Consider the following 24,626-nt stretch of genomic DNA (forward strand, 5'->3'; position numbering starts at 1 on the left):
TTCTAAAGAAGTCCTATTATTATTACAAAAACTCTGTTTCATGTACCATCTATCTAGTAGTATAGTATAGCTAGTAATCAATTAAAAAAGTAATTTATGCTGTGGTTAAGAAAAAGAAAACAAAATGGAGTAGGGATTGACTTGCATGTCAAATTTGCGTTGTAGCTTATTAAAGATTTAGAAATAACTTATTCTGTAGTTGCAAGGTAAGTTACACTTAAAATGAGTATTATAGCTAGTGTTTTGAAGGGAGAACTAAAATTTTGCATTAAAATGAAACTCATGCTTTTTGAATTTCAAGTAACTATTTTAGAAAATGGCTGCAAAAACTTAGCTGTATCCTATGAACTAATTCGCTAAGAGGCATTTTATGTAGCATTGAGGTACTTTTCAATTTGCAAAGTAGTAAGACGGAAGAAGATAGTTTTATTTTTCCCTAAAAAAGTAATGAATAGGACAAATGAATAAGTATCAGATGGTATTCTGCTAATAATTTAAAATATGCTTTAAAAAAGACTTCTAGGATCAGTTTTTAGGTTTACTGATTATGTTATACTCGTGACATGTATGTAAATACTGATTAGTCAAATATCATTTGCACTTAAGTCAAAATAACTATTTCTGGGAGACTGGGGTATCACCACCACTTGGTGGCAGTATTATCAAAAATGTAGGAATAAGTTTTCAGCAATGAATCAATTGCTAGGGAGATGTCTAGACACCAAAAATAGGAAGAAAAGGTAAATGTCACAATGAAAAATCATTTTATGTCTAAATTCTACTTTATAAAAGGAGGACATAATATTAAAGTAGCACAATTTGGCATATTCTTGTATCTCACAAGTCTGTAGTACAAAATGAATAAAGGAAGTAATCCTGCTTATTAACAGAAGGAAACGTGTAAGTTTAGATTTAAATATAACAATGTGAATTCCTGGGGCTCCTAGGTGCCTCAGTCAATTAAGCATCCAACTGTTAATTTCGGTTCAGGTCATGATCTCAAGGTTCGTGGGATGGAGCACTGCATCAGGCTCTGTGCTGAAAGTGAACCTGCCTGGGATCCTCTTTCCCATTCTCACTGTCCTTCCCCTGCTTTGCTCTCTCTTTCTCTCAAAATAAATAAACTTAAAAAAAAAGAATGTGAATTTCTTAAATATGTTGAGGTGTTCCTTCTTTACCTTTTTTAATAGTCTCTCTGGAAACTAGAAGCAGTGTTTTTTTTGTTTTTCTCTTCTTTCTTTTATTTATTTTTGAGAGCAAGTGAGACAGAGAGCGAGCGAGGACGAAGAGCATGAGCAGGAGAGGGGGAGACACAGAATCTGAAGCAGGTCTCAGGCTCTGAGCTGTGCTGACAGCTCAGAGCCTGATGCAGAACTCAAACTCAAGAGAGATCATGACCTGAGCAGAAGTCAACTGAGCCACACAGGGGCCCCTAGAAGCAGTGGTTCTTTTTTTGTTTGTTTGTTTTATTTATTTCTAGGAGAGCGAGAGAGAGAGACAGCATGAGCAGGGGAGGGTCAGAGAGAGAGGGAGTCACAGACTGAAACAGGCTCCAGGCTCTGAGCTGGCAGTCAGCACAGAGCCCGATGCGGGGCTCGAACCCACGAACTGCGAGATCATGACCTAAGCGAAAGTCGGACGCTTAACCGACTAAGCCACCTGGGCGCCCCGAAGCAGTGGTTCTTAACAGTTATGAAAACAGGGAACACCTCGGTGGCTCAGTTGGTTAAGCATTCTACTTAGGCTCAGGTCATGATCTTGCAGTTCAGGTGTTCAAGCCCTGTGTTGGGCTCTGCTGTAAGCTCAGAGCCTGGAGCCTGCTTCAGAATCTACAACTCCCTCTCTCTATGCCCCTCCCCACTCATGCTCTGTCTCTCAAAAAGTAAATAAATACTAAAAAACAAAATAACAGTTATGAAGTCAGGAGAGTAAGGGAAGAAAAAAATGAAATCAATAGAAGTTTTTGAACTTACACTGTTTTATTGCTCGAATTTCTACTAAGTGCTCCATTATTAGCTATTAAAAGTTTTACTTAATATATACTTTCTTTTTTTTTTTAATTTTTTTTTATTTATTTCTAGGAGACAGAGAGAGAGACAGCATGAGCAGGGGAGGGTCAGAGAGAGAGGGAGTCACAGACTGAAACAGGCTCCAGGCTCTGAGCTGGCAGTCAGCACAGAGCCCGACGCGGGGCTCGAACCCATGAACCGCGAGATCGTGACCTAAGCGAAAGTCGGACGCTCAACCGACTAAGCCACCCAGGCGCCCCAATATATACTTTCTTGATGGTATATTTGGTAATGTAAGAAAAGACACTATTAACTTCAGGACAGAAAATTGGAATTTATATTAGGAAAATAATGTATAAATATTAAATGAACTTGTATATAAAACCAAGGACTAAGTATTCATTTATTTGGATTCTTAGATTTAAACACTAGCTATAATACTCATTTAAATGTGACTTACACTGTAACTACAGGATAAGTTATTTCTAAATCTTTAATAAACTACAAATTCGTATTTACTAAAGTTGTATTTACCACTACTTACTATTTTTAATAGTGATTAAAACGTAAAATTATTTGGCATGAAACAAAAACCTAAGAAAAGAAGGAAGTGGTATATTACTAGCAGATTCTGGTACCCAAATTTAGTCCATTTCAGTTTATCACCTCCTAGGATAAGAAATATTGTGAGAAAAATGAAAGGCAGGGTTTTAAAAAAGGTCCTTTAATGAAAAATATGAAAACATAATATTGCATCATTGAAACATGATTTGGATGTTCAGCAAATCCTAAGATCTTCCTCTGTAAAATAACCCTGTGTTTAATATATGTGTATTTTTATTTATACATACAATGAAACAAACCTTATTTTACTTGACAGTAATATTTATGATGCTGACATCCTCATAGGGCTTATCTGTTTTGGGATTGACTTTGACATTGGAGATCCTCTGTACAACTTCCATTCCTTTAGTCACTCGTCCAAACACTGTGTGCTTATTATCAAGCCAAGGCTGCAGTGGAGGAGAAATGGAAAATCTTGGTAAACCCTGATTTCTTAAATCACACCCTGTGGGTGAGCAAATTATAGAGAATTTAAATTTATGCTTCATTTTTAATTTAATAAAAAGACATTTTAAGAGTGATTTCCTTGTTTATCTGAAAAAAATGTAACAGCATAGTATAATGTTCAATTAGATAGCTGCCTCTTTCAGACCAAATGGAGCTGAAAGATGTTTGCTAAAGGTAAGTTTTTTTGCATGGCTTAAAGAATTCTGGCTAAGGCTTTAAAAGTTCTCTGCAGAAATCAGACCTGCAAAAGAGACAGTTTGGAATTAAGTAGCATGTACTTTTGTAGTAGAGAGATGGGAACTCAAATGTGCGCTCTACTATTTACTTGATGTTTGGCAAGTTAATCATGTCTCACTCTTTGTATACTCATCTGGTTTTTAAAACTGGGTATGGTGATACTAGAAGTATTGTGAATATTATTTTGTGCCTGATAGGTAGTAGTTATATTTTTTCTTCCTTGCATGGTGCTTAACTCCAAAAAACAGAACAGAATAATTTTTATAATTTTGTGTAACTACACAGCAACAGAGCTCAATATTTTTATACTGTATTTCATCAAATCTACAATGTTGCATTATGGGTTACATTCTAATATCAGAGATATTAAAATATAGAAAAAAGTCTTAAAATTGAGAATATACTCTAATCCCCACATTCTAAAGGAAATAGGCCCAGAAGTGAAATAATTTGTTTTCTATTGTACAATTAGTAGTGACAAATGTGACTTAAACTCCAGAGTCCTGAGTTATGGGAGTATTGTTTTACAAAGTAAAATATGATTTGCTGGGTAATTTTATATTTTCTCATCTAAACTGTTTAATTTTTTTATATCGTGGCAGAAATAAATAATAGTAGAGAATAATGCAGCTCTCTTTTACTGAATTCATTCTTCGATCATAACCTATGAATCTGTGGCTTATAGACAACACTGTTCTACTTACCGTTGGTACTACTGTTATAAAAAACTGGGATCCATTAGTATTTGATCCAGCATTGGCCATACTGAGTGTATATGGTCTGTCATGTCGTAATGTTGAATGAAATTCATCTTCAAATTCTCCTCCCCATATGCTTTCTCCTCCCATACCAGTACCTGTTGGATCTCCTGTTTGAATCATGAAGCCCTTAAGAGGAAGTATACAAAAAAAAAATCTTAATACACTGTCCTTTTCTATATGTACGTTTTGGGATCTTTTAATGTTTAAGTGTGTTATGTGTTCAATAAAATCTTAACTTTTTCTTTTTTAAAGTTTATTTATTTGAGAGAGAATGCACCAGTGGGGAATAGGCAGAGAGAGAGGGAGATCCTAAAAAGGCTTCACACCGTTGGCACAGAGCCTGATGTGGGCTCCAACCCATGAACTGTGAGCTGATGACCTGAGCCAACATCACAAGTTGGATGCTTTTAACCGAATGAGCCACCCAGGTGCCCCTTTCCTATTCCTTTCTAATAACCTGATAATTGTGAGACAGGAAGATTCCTTACGTTTAAACCTCGGGTTACGTTTAAACCTCTGGTTATGCAAAAATACACTATTCCTGAGTTCATACAAATTTTGTATAACTTACCTTAATTATACGGTGAAATGTATGTCCATTATAATAACCGTTTCTGCTGTGAACACAGAAGTTTTCCACTGTCTTCGGGCACCTAGTAAGATATAAGTTAAATATGAAATCCATTCAGAGCATCTTAAGACAGTTTTCTTTGCAGTTCTGCTTCCTAATAACGCTTGCATTACCTTCTGAATGTTTCAGAACAGTCTTTTTCCATAACTTCTTTTAATCTCAGGACAAGAAAGAGTTGAAAGATCATATAAGCCATAGTATACTAATATTGTTTACTATATTATCTTTAGGTCATGAATGATTATATTTGAGTTTGACAGTATTTAAATTTCAAAGTCATTTAGCAGTTTAAAAACTATGGCTACAGAACCTTAAGATATGTATATTAACTGCATATAGTAGGTTCAGTTCCTGGGAAAGATAATTTTCTCATAAAAACAATGTTATGCTACACTGACAGTTACTGATGAACGACCTACTCTCTGAAATGATATCCCCTAAATCTAATCAACTTTAAATGACAAACACACACTCAAAGTATGAAGCTTTCTAAATGTTAAGTAATCTCATGTGATGATTTAATAAGTACATGAAATAACTCTTAGAGCTGGGAATGTAAGGGAAATATGAAAGAATATTGCACCAAGTACATCAGGGAACAGGCTTAATAGTTGCTTGGGCTCTGAGCACTTAAAATTAGATGGTGCAGGTGTCTAGAACTGCCTAGTGCTTTGTTCAGTATCAAGGCACATTTAAAACACTCATATACAAAATAAAGAAGTACTTTTTAAGTAAAAGGGGTTGTAAAAGATGACACTCTTTGTTTTTTGTTTTCATTTTTTTACAGACAGGGAGAGAGAATCCCAAGCAGGCTCCACATTCAGCAAGGAGCCTGACACATAGCTCAACTCCATGACCCTGGGATCATGACCTGAGCCAAAATCAAGAGTTGGATAGTCAAATGACTGAGTCACCCAGGCGCCCCAAAGATGTCACTTTTTGGATCAAGAATAGCCAAAGATATTGTATTTGGTATTGCACATTCATCTTGCAAACTTTTAAACTGTCCAGAATTCCTTTCTGCTTTTTTCAGTATGTTTTTTTCTTAGTTTATTTATTTATTTATTTGTATTTGAGAGAGAGGAAGAGAGTGTGCACAAGCAGGGGAGGGGAAGAGACACAGAATCTTAAGCAGGCTCCATGTTTAGTGCAGAGCCCAACATGGGGCTCGATCCCACAACTCTGGAATCATGACCTGAGTATAAATCCAGAGTTGGACACTCAACTGAATGAGCCACTCAGATGCCCCTTGTTGGAATTTTTAAAACCTATAGAAAGTACTGGAACTAAAGAAGTAGTGGAGGTCTAGGAAATGTAAGGAGGAAAAGGAATTATCCTCCCCTTAAGGATTTGCTCTGAGGGTAAAGCCAGTTATAACAAGCGAGCCATAAAATCTAGTTGGGATGCATAGTTAATGGTAATATACGTTTGTATGTTACTTTATACTTTACATCCAGCACTTTCACAGCCATTTGTTTTATATGCATAATAATAAACCTGTGAAGTATGAGTATATATATAAAATTACCCCATTTTCTAGAGGAACAGTTATCAGAAAGCTAAAGATAGATACTCTATCAAACACTTCAGTTCTTTAAAATTCCTCAAGTTGAGGGGCGCCTGGGTGGCTCAGTTGGTTAAATGGCCGACTTTGGCTTAGGTCATGGTTCATGGGTTCGAGCCGCCCACTGGGCTCTGTGCTGACAGCTCAGAGCCTGGAGCCAGCTTCAGATTTTGTCTCCCTCTCTCTTTGTCCCTTCCCTGCTCATGGTCTGTCTCTGTCTCTCAAAAACTGAATAAAAACATTAAAAAAAATTAAAAAGTAAATAAAAATAAAGTAAAATTTCTCAAGTTGAAATACAATTTTAAGTCACACAGTTTCTTCAAATAAACACATTTACAGTGGTGTTTATCTTAGACAGAAGACAGTACGTACTCAACAGGAAAAAGTTTGATATGAATGTCTCCCATGCTTGTGTGGATAATGGCACTATCTGAAACGCGTTTAGGTCCTTCAGCTTGAGTAGCTGCCATGACTTCTTCTTTAGAAGGTTTCTCATTAAAAACATCTCGGTCAGAATCTGCACTTTTTGTATCTTCTGGTTCTCGTTTGGTAAACTCAGAGGAAAATTAAAAGATAATGAATGAATTAAATTTTTCATTAGGTTAAAATTTTGTCAACAAAATTTCATTTCTATCTATGGTATTTGAGGAGAGTAAGAATTCACATCAGCATAAATCCATATTGCAGCAATCACTTCCTATCACAAAAGTAAAATACAGTTAAATTATTTTTACCTTGTCTAAAATGAAAACAATCCATACAATGAAGATATATGTTTTCAAATGGGATTTAATTTCTTTTTGGGTACACATTGAACAAGATGCACCTTTATTTGAGGTAGCTTTCTGCCTCTGCCTACTAGTATTTTATAACCTGTCAACCGGTGCTTTTCACTAGTTTGCCTGGGTTTGAATTCCATTCTGCTACTTACTAGTTACATGATTTTGGCAAAATAAATTCATTTATTCCATTTCCTCATTCATAAATGGGGATAATAACTATCTCAAAATGGTACCTTTTGTGAAGATTCAATGAAGGGACATAAAATGTTCGGAGAATAGTGCCTAATATGTAAAAAGATACTATATGCATATTAATAATTGTTACTACAATGAGCAGAACCTGGTGCTAGGCAGGATGAGGATTCAAAGACGAATCAGTAATGTGTCTTGGCTATTTTTTTCCTTACAAAGCCCCCATCTGTTCTATCTAAACTCTGAAGTATGGAAGAAAGAATGTAAATTTTGAGTGAAGTTATAGAAATTCCAGGATACCTCAGGATATAGGGAAAATTGAGAGAAACATTTCAGTTGTTAAAACTCTGGACTCCTCTGAGCCTGTTTTGTTGTTTTTGTTTTTGTTTTTCTTTTTTTTTTTTATTTATTTATTTCTAGGAGAGAGAGAGAGACAGCGTGAGCAGGGGAGGGTCAGAGAGAGAGGGAGTCACAGACTGAAACAGGCTCCAGGCTCTGAGCTGGCAGTCAGCACAGAGCCCGATGCGGGGCTCAAACCCACGAACCGCGAGATCATGACCCAAGCGAAAGTCGTACGCTTAACCGACTAAGCCACCCAGGCGCCCCTGTTTTTGTTTTTCTTAATTTGACTTAATAAGTAGAAATCTCTTCTCCTGAGAAAGCTCTACCTAATATCAACTGAGTTCCAGGAAGGTAAAGCCAGTGTCCCAGGCCCTGTCTTGCCTAATGTCATTCCTCATCTACTTGGATAAATTCCAAATAAAGAAACAACCAAGCTAGGATCTTGTTGACCTATGTCTAATTATCCAATTTTCAAAGGAATGGCATTATCTGTTGTATTATTTACTTATATGAATTTTTAAAAAATGTTTTTATTTATTTCTGAGAGAGGGAGAGAGAGAGCGAGACAGCATGAGCAAGGGAGGGTCAGAGAGACAGGGAGACACAGAATCTGAAGCAGGCTCCAGGTTCTGAGCTAGCTGTCAGCACAGAGCCCGACGCGGGGCTCGAACCCACAAACCGTGAGATTGTGACCTGAAGTTGGATGCCCAACTGACTGAGCCACCCAGGTGCCCCTATTTATATGAATTTTTAAATAGGTATTTTAATTTAGCTCACATATTGAACTACTAAAGTTCAAATTTTGTAATATTTTGATATTGGATTTGAAAGGATAAGAAATTTACATATATGTATATACCATTTACTTTTGCTTACAAATATGTCTATCTAATAAAATGAAAGATAATTTTATGAACATGTTAGCTGTATAAAGATGCACAGTGACTTTTCTTCTTCAGTCTTTACAAGTAACATATGTGATTTAATCAATATGAAAGTAAACTTTAGGGGAAGAAAAAGTAACTTGTTACAGTGTTTTGATAAAGTGGACAGAAAATTAGTTTATGTTTTTAGTATATACCAAGAATTAATTTTTAACTTCAAAACAGCTAAATTACATGTAAAAACAAGAAAAAATTCTTTCCTTTTTTAACAAATTAATATTTGTCATTATTTTTTTAGCAATGACTTTGAAAGTTTCTAAATAAAATTTTCATCTTAAAAGGATGTACCCATTTTCAGTTAAAAACTTGGCTGGGATAAACTGCTATTTCCTACATTAATCAAATGCTGGTAACCTGGATAGCTTCACAGCTACTTACAGTATATCAGATGAAAAAAATCGGTATACTAGAATGAGCCACACACTTTACCAAACCTGTGAATAGTGGAGAAAATATAATGCCCTGTATTTGAGAATTTTATATATTTTTTTGATTAAAAAACTTTTTTTTTAAGTTTACTTATTTTTGAGAGACAGAGTGAGACAGAGTGTGAGCAGAGGAGGGGCAGAGAGAGAAGGAGACACAGAATCCAAAGCAGGCTCCTGGCTCTGAGCAAACATTCAGCACAGAGCCTGATGTGGGGCTCGAACCCATGAACTGTGAGATCATGACCTGAGCCGAAGTCAGATGCTCAAACGACTGAGCCAACCAGGCACCCCTTGAGGATTTCATATTATCTTAAGGAGGGGATGACAGAATCAGAGGTTTAAAAAAAAAAAAAAAAAAAAAAAGAAAAAGTAAACTATTCCAAAAACTGTAACACATAGAGCACAACCAGGCATACCTAACTCAGACTTGATGTCAAGAGAAGGCTTCCAAGCTGAGATCTGATATAAGTAGGAACTGGGGACAGGTATGTGACTGGCAGAAGGAACAGCCTGTGCAAATGCATTGAGGTAAAAAGAACACTCAGCCATTGCAAACAGGATCAAGTTCAGTACAGTCAATGTAGCAAAGGAATTAAAATTAAGAAAGATAAATAGAAGAGCCAGCTAATATAGATAGTTGAGGAGACATTAAAGGGTTTTAGGCAGAGAAATATCCGAATTTGGAACTCAGTCTCTAACTAAAATGTGAAAGACAGAATGATAGAGTAGAGGTTTCCACACTTTAGATTTTTCTGCTTGGCAACAGTTAGGACACTGCTACTCCTAGATAGCTTAGGCAATTTGTTTCTGAGCCCAGTCTTAGTTAACATGTAAAGTACTTGCAAGTACTTGTAGTTCTCTAGAAAAAAAAAAATTGTCAGGAATATACACTTTTAAGGTAGCACCATTACAAGAGAGTTGAAAGGTAAAAAAAGAAATGAGCTTAGAGAAGCAAGTGTTCAGGAAAGATAAATCAAGAACAAAAGATGAAAAATAATCTTTTTTAGAATTTTTAAAACCCCAGAGCAAAACCTATTTTGGATACAATTACTACCATAACCACTTACTTCCTTACATCTTAGACAACACAAATAGTTACAGAAGCCAGGTTGAAAAATTTTCAAAACAGGAGGACAACAGTACAAAATCGAGTCCTAGTTAAAAATTATGAAATATTAATGTTTTCAGATGGTATTCTGGTTGTTTAGAAAGTATGCTATTATTGCCAACATTCCCTTCAGTTGAAAGCACAAGCTAAGAAAATAAACCTCCAACCAAATTTGAAGAATTAAGGCCCATTTCCTAGTATTTCCACATACCATGTAAAATCTATTCTTTTTGAAAGATGTACAAACTATTGTTGGGTCAGCTTGAATATTCTGAAGAACAGGATTTTCAGAAGCTTTCATTTCTATAGTAGTTGCAGCACGATGTTTTTTGGCTATTCCCTGGAACAAAGCCAACTGCATCACTCTAATATTTTCTTGCTTGCCTAAGATGCGCACACACCTGGAAAATACATTTTATAAAATAAAATTACCAGAAATAACTCCAATTATAAAAATTTTATAAAGGCTAGGAATCAATTATCCTTTAACCTTGTATAAAATAATTACTAAAAGTTTTTTTAAAAAGTATTTCCCTACCCACCCGTCCCCAAAGAGATTTATTTTAAATTGGCTGGAATTTTCAGGTTAAAAAAAATACAATCATTCATTCATAATTTTAACCTATCCCTATTATCTTAATCTTTTTGCAAGCCTTCAAAGATTCTATACTGAGAATAACTACAATATAAATTTGTTTATATGTGAGAATGTACAGCCCCAGATTTTTTTCTCTTTAAAATATACTTTAAGTTCTTTTCATTTACATTCAGTGTTAGTATCTGATTGTAGCTATTTTGTACTAAAACCAAATGGACTGTTTGCACAAAAGGCTTATTGTGGTTTCATGCATTTTAACTTCTGATTTTATGTCTAGCAGGATGTAATGCTGAATTCTGTGGTTAAAATATTTGGCAACATTTAACATGAACCAGGCTAATTTAAATCAATAAGCAAAAGAGAGATTGAAACTTGTTAAAAAAAAAAAAACCTTGAAACTATGCATATCTTTTTTCCATTTCTTTTACAAACATGAGTGGAAACTTTTTACATAAGATTATAAACAACCAAAAGACCACAAAAAATCCAGTCAAAACATTTGGTTAAGTTTAGACATTTGGGACCATTCCACTTGTCTTGGAACAAACAAAACTCCCATTGTTTCCCTGAAGGAGGAAATGGTCCCCCATAAATGAATGCACTTCAAAAAAACGTCTCATTAAAGCTTACCGGTTTGTTTCTACATTTATAACTTTAATGCCTAGCATTGTTCCATATAGCACGAAGTGTCCAGTTTCATCAAAGACTATGTTAATTAATCTTACTGCATCCACCTTCTCCAACTCACGTTCGACAGCCATTCGTCGGCCAAATTCCATATCAGGGAGCTGTTGTCTCATCTGCTGCAGTTCAGTAAACATCTAGGAAGCAAACAAAAAAGTTACGTGATAAAGGGAATGAGAATTTAAATAGAAGCACAGGACACATTAAGAGCCACTGAAAGTTTGTGTATTTATAGGTTACCTTAAAGAGGATTCTAAATACCATAAGCAGGAAACAAAAATACATTAGTAAGTTCAATTGTAAAAAAATAGCATATACACTGCTTCTTCTTAATAAAAAAAAGATCAGTTAATATAACTACTGTCTTCTGTACAGAAACAATATATCTGCTGCCTTTTATAAGAAACAGATTAGGAACAACTAGGTGGATCAGTAGGTTAAGCGTCTGACCGTTGATTTCGGCTCAGGTTATGATCTCATAGTTAGGAGATTGAGCTCCATATCTGGCTCTGTGTAGGGCTCCATACTGGGTGTGGAGTCTGCTTAAGATTCTCTCTCTCTCCCTCTGTCTCTGCCCCTCCCCTACTTGTGTTCTCTTCTTCTCATAAATAAATAAATAAATAAATAAATAAGTAAATAAATAAAATGCTACAAACTAGTACTTTCCAATAGAAGTATAATGCAAACCAAGTATGCAATTTTATTTTATTTTTTATTTTTACTTTTTTTTAATTTTTAAATGTTTTTTATTTATTTCTAGGAGAGAGAGAGAGACAGCGTGAGGAGGGGAGGGCCAGAGAGAGAGGCAGTCACAGATTGAAACAGGCTCCAGGCTCTGAGCTGGCAGTCAGCACAGAGCCCGACGCGGGGCTCGAACCCACGAACTGCGAGATCATGACCTAAGCGAAAGTCGGACGCTTAACCGACTAAGCCACCCAGGCGCCCCCCAAGTATGTAATTTTAAATGATCTAGTAGCTACTTAAAGTAAAAAGAAACAGGTGAAATTAGTCTTAATAAGGTTTTATTCAACCCCATATATCCAAAATATATTCATTTAAACTTTATGCAATATTTAAAAATTGAGATAGAAGCGCTTGGCTGGCTCAGTCAGTGGAGCATGTGTCTCTTGCTCTCAAGGTGGTAAGTTCGAGTCCCATGATGGGTACAGAGATTACTTAAAAATAAAACCTTAAAAAAAATGAGATAAACTTATATTCCATTTTTTTAGTTTAGCCTTTGAAATCCTATATTTTATACTTTCAGCCCATCTCAATTTGGACTAACCTCGTATCAAGTGCTCACTAGCTACGTGTGGTTGGTGGCTACTATATTGGACACTGTTAAGTACAGAGTATAAGGTCCCTGTAAAAGGATCATGGACGTGACATAACAAGCACTCAATTTTTGTTGAATGAATGAACTCTTATCATTTCATTAATTTATAATGATTTCATGATATTTTAGAAAATGTTTCAAGTTATTTTTATAGAGAACACAACATAGATTATCATTAGATAAATGTGATTTAGGGTAGATGAATATTTTTATGAGTGCTCTGTAGCTTATTCGGTTTTCTTCAGATATTTAACACAATTTTCAGATAAGCTCACATCTCAATTACTATGGATTATCACACTACCAACTTCCTCTCAATTAAGATCTTTCAGGTTTCCAGACATTTGGGGGATCAAACAGCAGAATTCAACAGCAGGTCTCCACTGGAGATAAAAAGAAGCCAAACTATGTCCAATCTACTTATTTTCATGCTTGCATTAACTAGAAATCCCATTTTTACAGATATGGAAAGAACAATATACACAGTTCCATAAAAACAAAAGGAGGTATGTGTGTTAGGGAACAACATGAAGCAAAGGTCTTATGGGACAAATAAAAATCCTGGTGGTCATTAGGTTTTCTTATCTCCAGTCTCTGAGACTACTTGCTTATTCATATGCTAGAAATAGCCTGGCATTTTTATAGAGAGAGACCACTGATTATTTTACTAGAAAAGATTCATTTTCAAGACTTCAGGTTTGTAGACGGCCATCTGCCCGTGTGTATGTATTTCATACATGTTAATCCAACCTGATGAATACAGAAGTATCTTTTTATAGTATTCTACTTTAATAGCAGGGCGTCTGTGATACCCAACTGTGCAACATATGCATATCTCATTAACTGTGAGATTTCACTGATTTACTACCACTATCAATCTAACTAATTTACCTGGCATTTGTTTTTGTTGTTGTTTTGGACAACCTCTGTTATTCTGAATCTCAGCTTCTGTCATAAGCTTTACTATGAACCTCCTCTTATTTCAGCCCTCTTCAACATTTGTTGAAGTCAACAGTGAAGAAACAGAGTATTTGTGTTAAGAAATTAATATCCAGAGAGGCGCCTACGTGGCTTAGTCAGTTAAGTGTCTGACTGGCTCAGGTCATGATCTCACGGTTTGTGGGTTCGAGCCCCATGTTGGGCTCTGTGCTGACAGCTCGGAGCCTGAAGCCTGCTTTGGATTCTGTGTCTCCCTCTCTCTCTGGCCCTCCCCTGCTCATGCTCTGTTTCTCTCTGTCTCAATAATAAATAAACATAAAACTTAAAAAAAAAAAATTAATATCCAGAGACCATGTTTTTAAATATTTCTTTGCTGAGAAATCTTCAAAGAGCTGCAAATTGGTAAAAGGCCTTTAAATTATATTTAAGTTGAACTAATACCTAGTTACCAGCCACCATTAATGAAAAAAAAAATCACAAAGACAGTTTTCTCCTATTCTTAAAAGTATAATTGAAAGCTATTCTCTTCCAAGAAGAAAATAAGTCAGGAGGATGATCTGACTAACAAAGAGATCTTCACATTTGTCTGAATTCATATTACTTCAGGCAGATAATCCACCCAACTTAAAGCCACTTGCTACCAAACAAGAGCGTCACTAATAAGAACAACAGAATTTAAGACCTTAATGCAAGGAATCTAATGTAAACTGGTTACTACCAACATTGTAGAATTGACACTATTATAAAATAAACAGTACTGCTACAAAGGTTCAACCCACAGAATCAGAGGATTCAACATACCATTAGCAGTTAGAGAATACTTGCGGTAAACAGGTAATCAGACCCAATTTCCACAAAAAACAGTTAACTTTGCATGGATAGAAAGTCTTGTTCTACAAGTACATGCTTTAACAAATTCTTGTTAGCAGTAATTATGTGTTGCATATTATTTTTAGTGCTGGAGATACAAACATGAGCCAAAACAGGTAAGGGACCATAGATCACATAGAGTTTAGTCTACTAGGCGTTGATATGTAGTAATCAAAAATAAGATCATGCCAAATGCTCTAAGAGAAAATAAACAGAGTGATATTGAGTCACATTAAAAAAAAAAGTTGTCCTAGATTAGACAAATATTAAAGGAAGTGACCCTTTAAATGAGATTTGAGGGACACGGTATGGAGGAGGAGTGATTCCAGGCAGCAGGAACAGCATAAGCAAAGGCCGTATGGTAGAAGACATGTTCAAGAAACTAAAATAAGGAATCAATGGCTAGTGTTAAGAGGAAGATAGAAAAGTGAGTGACAGTAGCCTAGAGTGGTAGGCAAAGGCCACAACAAGGCAGGCTGTGATTTTGGTCTTGATCCTAAGAACAATAAGAAGTCACTAAAAGGTTCAAAGAATGAAATGATCATATACGCGCTTAAAAAAATTGCTCTGGATGCAGTGTGGATAACCTGTTAGGAGGAAGCCCGAGTATAGGCAGTAGGCCATGAGATAGTCCAGGCAAAAGATCATGAGCTACAGTAGTGACAGCTATGCTGAAAGGATATGGATAGGTTTTAAGTATATTTAGAAAGTAAAATTGACAGGACTCATGATGAATTAAACAGAGGGCTAAGGAAAAAGAATTAAGAAGTTTAGAATGACAAGGGTTTGTGGATTATGCAAGTAGATGGATATTGGTACCATTCATGAAGACAGTTAAGCAAAACAAAAAGAATAGCACCATGTCTATTCATAATAGTAACATGGAGAAATCAATTTGAGAGTAAGCATAGTAATAGACAGGAGTGGGGGCGCCTGGGTGGCTCAGTCGGTTAAGCATCCGACTTCAGCTCAGGTCAGGATCACATGGTTCGTGGATTCAAGCCCTGAGTAGGGCTCTGTGCTGACAGCTAGCTCAGAGCCTGGAGCCTGCTTCAGATTCTGTGTCTCCCTCTCTCTCTGACCCTCCCCTGTTCACGCTGTCTCTCTCTCTCTCTCTCAGAAATAAATAAAAAACATTGGGGAAAAAAAAAAAAAAAGGAGAGGAGTGGACAGAGTAAAAGGGGGCCCAGAGTGAGTTCTGAAGAGCTTAAGATGAGCTTACAAACAAAACTAAAAAAAAAACAAAAAAACAAAACAAAACAAAAAAAACAGCCACATAAAAGAAGGATAATTGGCTCAGAAGAGATCACATCACAAAGAACATGGCAAGACAGATCAGTAATATTTTCAATGTGCTAAGAGAAAATAACCATCAATGTAAATATCTATATCCAAAAAAATACCTTTTAAGAAATAGCACAAAATACACTCAGAAAAGGAAATTCTCATTACATTTATATTGCACTTACACTTAGTGATTCATCAAAGACTCTCATGAGTTTTCCAGTTAAAAATCTGAAAATTCTAACTTTTCTATCAGAACCAATAGTAGCTATTTTCTTCCCATCAGGTGAAAAACATATGCTGGTTGGATAAGCCTTGCACTTGGCAAACTCATATAAATCTGTGTCGGTTTTATATTCCCAGTTCACATTTTTGGGGAACCTATATTCATGAGGAGGCCCAGTCCAGTATTCAATCATTCCAGATTTATCAGAAGACACTATTGCTTTGTAAACTGCATTCAGCCGTATCTGAGTAAGAGGTGATGTATGGAGTTTGTCAAAAATATGAAGTGGCTGGTTATCTCCTCGACCATCATAAATGAAAATTTTTCCTGTGCTCTTCTCAGAAGCAGCAACTGAAGATATGGCATCCCCTGGGCAATAGATCCACTCACACTGTCCAGGAAAATAGCTATAATAGTGAGGGGAAAAAAGAAGTCAGTACAACAAGTAAGCATCCTTACCCACTCTCACCACCAAAAAAAATGTCCTGACCAATGATTTTAGTTTTTGATTCCTTTATCTAAAGTAGCAGAGAGAAAGAAACTGGGGAGGAACAACTAAGAAAAGTTACTAATTTTTCTCTTTCTGACCTCATTAATATAATGGTAATAACCTCTGAGGATTTATCAGACCACAAAGAAAACTTCATATAGCAGCTCATTTACTTCTCTCTTGGAAAGGTAAGAAAATCTCATCACGCCAGGGCCTTAAAATATTCCAGGGCATTGCCTTTTGGATCTCTATGTCTCAGTCTATTTTTAACTTATTTTTCAATAGGTTAGTATGTAACAGTATGGTTGATAAACCCATTCTTGAAATGTTTAAAATTAAAATATTTTAGTTATAAATATGATCAAAAGAAAAACATTTTGATATCACATTCTCATTATTTGCGACTCAATCTTAAAACTATAAAGTCTGAACATGCTGCCTGATAAAATATAAAAGAACTGAGACAGACTTAATCAAAACATCAAACTTACACACTCAAATGAGTGTTGTCTCCTTCAAAGCAGTTAGTTAAAGAAGTTACGCAGTTATTCCAATGTTGGTGCTGATGCTCAAAACTTTTTAGGACTCCTGTTTTAGAATTTCTATCAAAACTTAAGTAATATCCTCAAAGGTGGCAGAGATTCAACATTTATGAATAGATCTAATTTGTAAGAACACCTAAAATGTAGGTAAACAAAGCAGGGGAATAAGACAGATAATCAAAAGATATTTCTATTTGTAATCAAAAATAAGTTCTGATCATAAGTGATGAGACTGATTTCCTTTAGTGGCTCATCAACTGGTTTTGAAGGAAATTCCAAAAGAAGTCTTGCTATGTAATGAAATATTGTTCTCATTCCCCCACTGTTCATATCTTGCAGTTACTCAAGGTGATTGATCTGGAGATAATTAGAAGGTAATTAACGTTGAATGATGTCATAAGTGAGGAGCCCTAATTCCAGAGAAGGGAAAGAGGGATATACCATTCCTCCTTCCATCTTGTCCCCAAAGAGAGCCCTCACCACAAACCAAACCCTGCTGGAATCTTGATCTTGTACTTTCCAACCTCCAGACCTCTTGAGAAAATAAATTTCCATTGGTTAAGCCACTCAACCTATAGTTTTTAATAATGGCAGTCTGAGCTAAGACAAGTCCTAAGACTCTTTTTGACAATGCTAGATTTTCAAGCTGACATTCATTTACATGTATATAAATTCAGTATGGTATCTTAAGAAAACATGCTTAAAACAAGGTATTCATCTCATTTCTGTACAGTCTATCCACATGGTGTGGATACCAATCCAATATACTTTATTAAATTTACCGATGAATCACCTCAATTCCAAAATGTACATAAGCCTTAATAAGGGATAATACATATTACTGAAATAAGCAAAGCAAGGAAGTTAATTCTAAGTACCAGTAAATTAGACATGATGGATACTCATTAATTAAGTAATGTTAAATGGATATAATGAATCCTTGTTATGATGCTGTTTAAAAATTTTTGGTGTGATTAACAAAAAAAATTCACAGCAGAAGCCTCCAAAGAGCATCATAACAAGAATTCCTCTCTACTTTTCCTAAGCAAAATTGAAAGGCACAGCTTTTAATGGAATGGCAATATATTTTGTTTAGACACATGTACAAAATGATGATAGTTTAAAAATTATTTCACTAAGTTAAAAATATATGTACTTTAAAAAGACTCACCCAAGCTTCAGCATATTGATCATGTCAAAGTTCACTACATCAAACACCTTCATTGCTTTATCATCACCCACAGAACAGAACAATGCTCCCTCAGAGCTAACTGCAATACTCTCAATAACTCCTATTTAAATAAATCAAAACATTCTAGTAAATACCAATGAAACAAATATGCATGATTCAAAGGAAAAAAAAACACTCAAAAAAAAACTTTAACCAATATAATTTAAAACACATGTACACACACACGCACACACACAGTGAAATTCTTACCCAGGTGACTACGAAAATGTTTAACAAATTCAATTCCCTCTTCTATCTTTTTCCAGAACTTAACATGTCCATCATGACTGGCAGTAATAATAAAGTCTGTCCTGCATATATAAAATTATAAAAGTTAATTTGTAAAGCAGATCTATGAATGATTTACTACCCCAAAGCAATCATTCACTGAGAATCTTTGGCTCTTTCAAAATATTTTTATTTTTATATCTTCCTTTATGAAGGTCACCATGTGAAGGTAGACAGAATATGGCAAATTTAGTAGTTCTTTTCTGGATATCATAATAGTTGCTATGGCACTAACTTTAACCTCAAGAGCTAGCATCAAAGTTGTACTAGGACCTGATATTAAAAAAAAAAAAATTTCATCAGGAATTTCAGTAGACCTTACAATCCTTTAATGGTAAAATCACCCCGTAGGCAGTCTTTTCACATGGAAAACATACTCATTTTCAAAAGTTGATAACCAATGTACAGTTGTTTTGTATCGTATTCCAGTCATCTGGTTAAGTATTAGTTAAGACTTTGTACGGAATAGTCTCCCCTTTAAGATATGTAAAAATAGAAACCATTTACTGAAACCTAGTATATGTCATGTATTCAGATACCTAACATATTACCTTGAATGCATTCCTTGTAGGAAATAGGAAAGAATATGTAGGACTTCATTTAACTTAAACTATTATAGAACCTGTGGCATTAAACAGAAATCCATAGTATCCTAAAGGTACTTTTACAGATCCCCCTCAGAAAGGAAGCATTTTTTTAAAATATATTTTTAAGAATTAAAAAAATATGTGTGAGACTTACTTGGTGCATACCACATGGGTGATAACATCTCTATGCATGTAACTGCGCTCATACATAGATGCACTGGGGAGATTTTCAAGATAGACTCTTTCAAACTCTAGAACTGAGGAAAAAAAGAAAAATTTATTTTATTTTTTAAAAAATGTTTTTATTTATTTCTGAGAGAGAGAGGGGGGCAGTGTGAGCAGGGGAGGGTCAGAGAGAGAGGGAAACACAGAATCCGAAGCAGGCTCCAGGCTCTGAGCTAGCTGTCAGCACAGAGCCCAACACGGGGCTCGAACTCACGAACTGTGAAACCATGACCTGAGCCAAAGATGGACACTCAACCGACTGAGCCACCCAGGCGCCCCAAGAAAAGTTTATTTTTAACTGGAACTCTATACTATTTTGTATTTTCTGTAAGAGTTTTCTAAATTCTATTTTCTATTGGGCACATAGGTGGCTCAGCTGTTAAGCATCTGACTTTGCCTCACGTCGTGATCTCATGGTTTTTGAGTTCGAGTCCCATGTTGGTTGAGCTCAAGCTCTGCTTTGGGTGAACATGAGTCCCACTTCCAGTAAACACGAGGCCCACTTTGGGTGAGCCCCACTTCTCTCTCTCCCTCCCTTTGTCCCTCCTGGGATTCTCTCTCTCTCTCTCTGCCCCTCCCTTTCTCTCCCATAAAAAATTCTATTTTCTAATAGATCTTCTTACATTTCTCTCAATTCATATGTAATGAAAAAAAATCCGGTCTGTTACTTATTTCATAGTAGTGAATAACACCATTATTAAGTTAGGCATGACAGGTCTCAGATACTGTATAGATGCTTAACTGCCCTCAGAACTTAACTGAGTGATTCTGGCTTCATATTAAGGCTCCATTAAAAAACCAAAAACCTGTGTGGCTCAATCGGTTAAGCATCTAACTTCGGCTGAAGTCATGATCTGACAGATCGTAGCTTTGCGTGATCTCACAGATCGTAGCTTTGAGCCCCATGTCCGGCTCTGTGCTGACGAGATCAGAGCCTGGAGCCTGCTTCAGGTTGTGTCTTCCTTTCTCTCTCTGCTCCACTCTCACTTGTGCTCTTCCTCTCTCTCTCTCAAAAAAAAAGTAAACATTAAAAAAATTTTAAAAACCCAAAATCTTAAAAAGTTTCATGAAAGCATCACAACCATCTTTTTAACCATGTAGAGCCAATTATTAGTTCTAATTTAAATAACTAACAAGAGGCCAGTGGCCACCCTATGTGTGTGTATCTTTAAGGCACTAATCCTATTGGAGGTCACTGATAGTGGGGTTGAAGCAGATAAACATGATGAAATACTAAATAGGTTTTTGGAGCTGAGAAAGTCCTGGACTTCCCAACTTTTTCCAGGGGCAAAACATTTGTAAAAATGTTAATCCGAGGAAATAGTCACTTCATTACAAGAGCCATGAACAATTTTACTAGCAAAAACTGACATTATATGTGTGTCTAATAAAATAATCCAACTATGGCCAAACATGCCTATAAAAAGTTGCTACAGGGGCGCCCAGGTAGCTCAGTTGCTTAAGTGATGTACTCTTGATTTTACCTCAGGTCACGATCTCACAGTTGTGGAATAGAAACCCACATCTGGCTCGACAATAAGTGTGGAGACTGCCTGGGATTCTCTCTCTCCCTATGAGAGCATACACCTGCTCTCTCTCGCTTGCTCTCTCTCCAAAATACTGCTACATTACACATAATGAGATGTTTCATAGTTTTTCATAACTATTGTATAGCAGAGTCAAAGCTGTGCCCAATGAACTACTTTCCCTTCATCTTTAATAACAGAACCACCATTTTTATATGTGCAAACTGACAGTCAGCTATAAGAGGATCTTTCTCACCTTCTCCAGAATTAGGTGTGACCACGTGCCAATGAAATAGAAGTGTTGTGTGACAATCAAGAAGTCTCTTTCAAAACGTATTCCATTATACCCTTTCTCAGTCCTATACTTGGGAACTGGGATAAGACCACTGATTCTAATAATCACTCAGGACAAAGATGAGGGCCATATCCTAGTGATGTTAGGGCAGAAAGCTGCAAAGAGCCTGGGTCCCTTTGAAGCCTCCATACCAATCCTAGACTGTTTACTTTGGGACTTCTTTTATGCAGCTAATATAATCCTGCTACATATTCCATTTGCTGTTTGTTAGTTTACTTGAGCAGGTATTTACTGAAAACAACAAAACAGGTTACAAGGCACATGAACATAAATAAGGGACACATATAGTTCCTGTCTTTGAGAAACCATTTGGTTAATTAAAGGTAGTGTCATATAATAATTTATAATGTCTTTCTGAAAATGCATACAAAAATCCAGTGTCCAAAGAACACGTTAAAAGGAATGGCTCTTTTTCTAGGAAGCTAAATACCTGTCACACTCCTGTCTTTTTATTAAAAAAAAATTGGGGTGTGTGTACCTGAGTGGCTCAGTCTGTTAAGCATCTGACTTCAGCTTGGGTCATGATCTCAAGCCTAGTGGTGGGCTCTCTACTGACAGCTCAGAGCCTGGAGCCTGTCCCACTCACAATTGGTCTCTCTCTCTGTCTCAATATTTTGAAAATTTAATAAATGTTTTTTATGCACTAGTGACCACGTCAGTCAGGTGCCCCAAATTCCCTTTTAGATAGAATCTTCAATGATTATTTTTTGAACATTTCATACATGTTTTTAAATTTCAGTTTTCAGGATGTCTGAGTGGCTCAGTCAGTCAAGCATCTGACTTTGGCTCAGGTTATGATCTTACAGTTCATCCATTCAAGCCCCAGAGGCAGGCTCTCTGCTGACAAGCTCAGAGCCTGGAGCCTGCTTCAGATTCTTTGCCCCTCCCTCATTCTCTCTCTCTCTCTCTAAAATAAATAAACATTAAAAAATTATAAGTTTCAGGTTTTTTTTCAAACTGAATACACTATTGACTAGCTTAAATACAATAAGCAGCTAGTTAAATGTAAACATTTTCACACCTAATTATTGCCGTCTGTCTCAATTAAGTTTGTAAGATCTATGTCTCTTAATACTAATATCAGCAGTTTGATATTTTTAATGTTTCCATAAAAAAGGATATGCAAACATATTCTACTACAACTATAAGAGCATTTACTCTGTAATATTCATTCATTCAATAAATACTTATTGAACACTTGTTCTGTGCAAAGCAGTGGAACAAAGCAGGCATGATCTTTGCTCTTATAAGCTTACAGTCTTTGCAGTGGTAAGAAACATTGCTCAGTCAGAATGCATATGCAATCATAAAACGTATCAAGTGCAATGAGTTAGTTGCTATGGAAACATTTAACAGAAAGATCTAACTGTAAAAAAAGGTAACAGTTTAAGGGTGTCAATGTACAATGTTCAAAAAAGAAGCTTCTTCAAAATTTGGAAGCATAAAATTTGAAAGCTACCTGTAAACTCATGTGTTAAAAATTACCTTGGAGGGGTGCCTGGGTGGCTCAGTCCGTTAAGTGTCCGACTTCGGCTCAGGTCATGATCTCACAGTTCTTGGGTTCGAGCCCCGAGTCGGGCTCTGTGCTGACAGTTAAGGGCCTGGAGCCTGCTTTGGATTCTGTGTCTCCCTCTCTCTCTGACCCTCCCCTGCTCACACTGTTTCTCTCTCTCAGAAAAAAAAAAAAATACCCTGGAGTTATTATCAATTTTTTTTTTAACCCTTTATTCATTTTTGTGAAACAGAACGTGGGCCAGGGAGGGGCAGAGAGAGGGAGACACAGAATCCAAAGCAGGCTCCAGGCCCTTAACTGTCAGCACAGAGCCCGATGGGGGCTCGAACCCATGTGAGATCATGACTTGAGCCCAATGTCGGATGCTTAACCGACTGACCACTCAGGTGACTGAGATCAATGTTCTTTAGGAACCCAGCCCATACTGGAGAAATGACAGGTTTCTAAGAGGAGGTGTTAGTTGGAGATGAGTGCTAAAGTTGGGCAACAGTTCGCCAAGTGAAAAGAAGTGCGGGAAATAATTTCAGGTATACATCATAATATCCTGGTAGGCAGGCATTCAAAGAAGAAAAAGCACATATCGCATTCTCAAGTGTTTTAATATGGCTAGAGTACAGCATAAGGAAGAGAGCCAGGAAACAGAAGCAATGGGAATGTGCTGGTGAGGTAAGGAGAGATCATACCAAGAAGGACCTTGTATGGATGACAGGGAGTTTGGACTTTGATTTTAAAATGAGAAATCGCTGACAAATTTGAAGCACAGAGAGTGATAAAGTAAAATTTGACCTTACAGAAAAATCGTATTTTTATGGTTTTACACCAAGAAAGGCATTTTATAGAACAACTTTTGAAAACAAGAAAAACTTAACCTCCTTCCCTACCCTTTTTATTTGATAATACTTGGTCGCTATTCCACGAAAGTTGGAAAATACTTCAGGCCTTGGTATCTCCTGAGTGTGGTTTGAAAACCACAGACTGCCGGTTTTAGATGAAAAATTTGTGATCCAGGAAACTTCTGTAACTCTCCTGGGTCAGAAACTCCTTACTGGAAGAGATAGGATTAAAATTATCTTTACCTACTCTTTACGATTCAAAACAGGCACTGCCATGTCGGCCCCTCTCCCGCGTGCGCCGAAAGACTAACTGCATCCCTGAAATAAAAGCCTTCGAGAGAACTGGACTCTGACGTTTGCTAAACTGGAGACAGAAATTCCAACCTAATGTGCCTGCTGTAGGGATTAAATGACAGGCGCCTAGCACATACCAAGTAGTGGCATAAGTTAGCTTTAGAATTTATTAGAAAACGTTATTTTAACACATCTGTGACTAACATTGTTAGATATCAGAAAAACATGCTGTACTCAGCCCAAAGTATTATTTCGGGGAGACCGTGCAAGTAGAGAATCGCCAGAAAACAGAAGCTGACACTCCGTTCTGAGGGCAGAAAACCCCGCAATCACACACCATCTGATTTTTGGGTCTAGTTTGAAATTTCCCAGTCTGGGAAGCAGATTCCAACTCGCCCTGTGTCTATCGCTTGTAGCTACCTTTCCTCTTCTTGGCCAATGTCGCCTCTACAGGTAAAGGCCCAACCCAGCGCTCTTCATTTTCCTCTTCGTTCTCTTGGGCCATAGCCATAACCGCTGTCAGCTCTCTTTCGCTGAGTTCTCTTTTTTCCGGCTCCTCCGTGTCCCGGCGCCTTCTTCTTCTCAGCTGTGAATCGCTTCCACCTTCCGACGCCATGTTACCCGAGTTGTCAGACAAGGCGCGACACGCACAGCTCCGCTACCAATCAGCAAAGCGGCGCAACCTGTACGTCAGTGGCCGAGCGAGGTTCGGGATTGGCTGGGGTGAGCTAGAGCA

The 24,626-nt window shown here is 36.6% G+C and overlaps 1 protein-coding gene across 1 annotated transcript; it reads right to left on the reverse strand.

The window, feature by feature from the left end:
• Nucleotides 1-2,717: 2,717 nt before the first annotated feature.
• On the reverse strand, nt 2,718-24,507 carry PPWD1 (peptidylprolyl isomerase domain and WD repeat containing 1). The gene is made up of 11 exons (XM_077773586.1): nt 24,311-24,507; nt 19,299-19,401; nt 18,480-18,580; nt 18,210-18,330; nt 15,966-16,413; nt 11,298-11,488; nt 10,281-10,470; nt 6,646-6,827; nt 4,650-4,731; nt 4,022-4,204; nt 2,718-3,022 (listed from the first exon to the last, which is right to left on the reverse strand). Exons 1-11 carry the CDS (start codon nt 24,504-24,506, stop codon nt 2,879-2,881), a joined length of 1,941 nt encoding a protein of 646 aa, XP_077629712.1. The 5' UTR covers nt 24,507; the 3' UTR covers nt 2,718-2,878.
• Nucleotides 24,508-24,626: the final 119 nt, after the last annotated feature.

This window comes from Crocuta crocuta, unplaced genomic scaffold, assembly GCF_008692635.1.
Source record: "Crocuta crocuta isolate KB4526 unplaced genomic scaffold, BGI_CrCroc_1.0 scaffold383, whole genome shotgun sequence".
Lineage (NCBI taxonomy): Eukaryota > Metazoa > Chordata > Mammalia > Carnivora > Hyaenidae > Crocuta > Crocuta crocuta.

Bases quoted from the DNA above. Each gene is read 5' to 3' on its own strand.
- PPWD1 (XM_077773586.1), bottom strand. From the start codon at position 24,506: ATGGCGTCGGAAGGTGGAAGCGATTCACAGCTGAGAAGAAGAAGGCGC. The intron at 18,581-19,298 runs GTAAGTCTCACA...TTATATATGCAG, and splicing joins ACCCATGTGGTATGCACCAA to GACAGACTTTATTATTACTG. The intron at 6,828-10,280 runs GTATGTGGAAAT...TTTTCCTCTGAG, and splicing joins AAAAGAATAGATTTTACATG to TTTACCAAACGAGAACCAGA.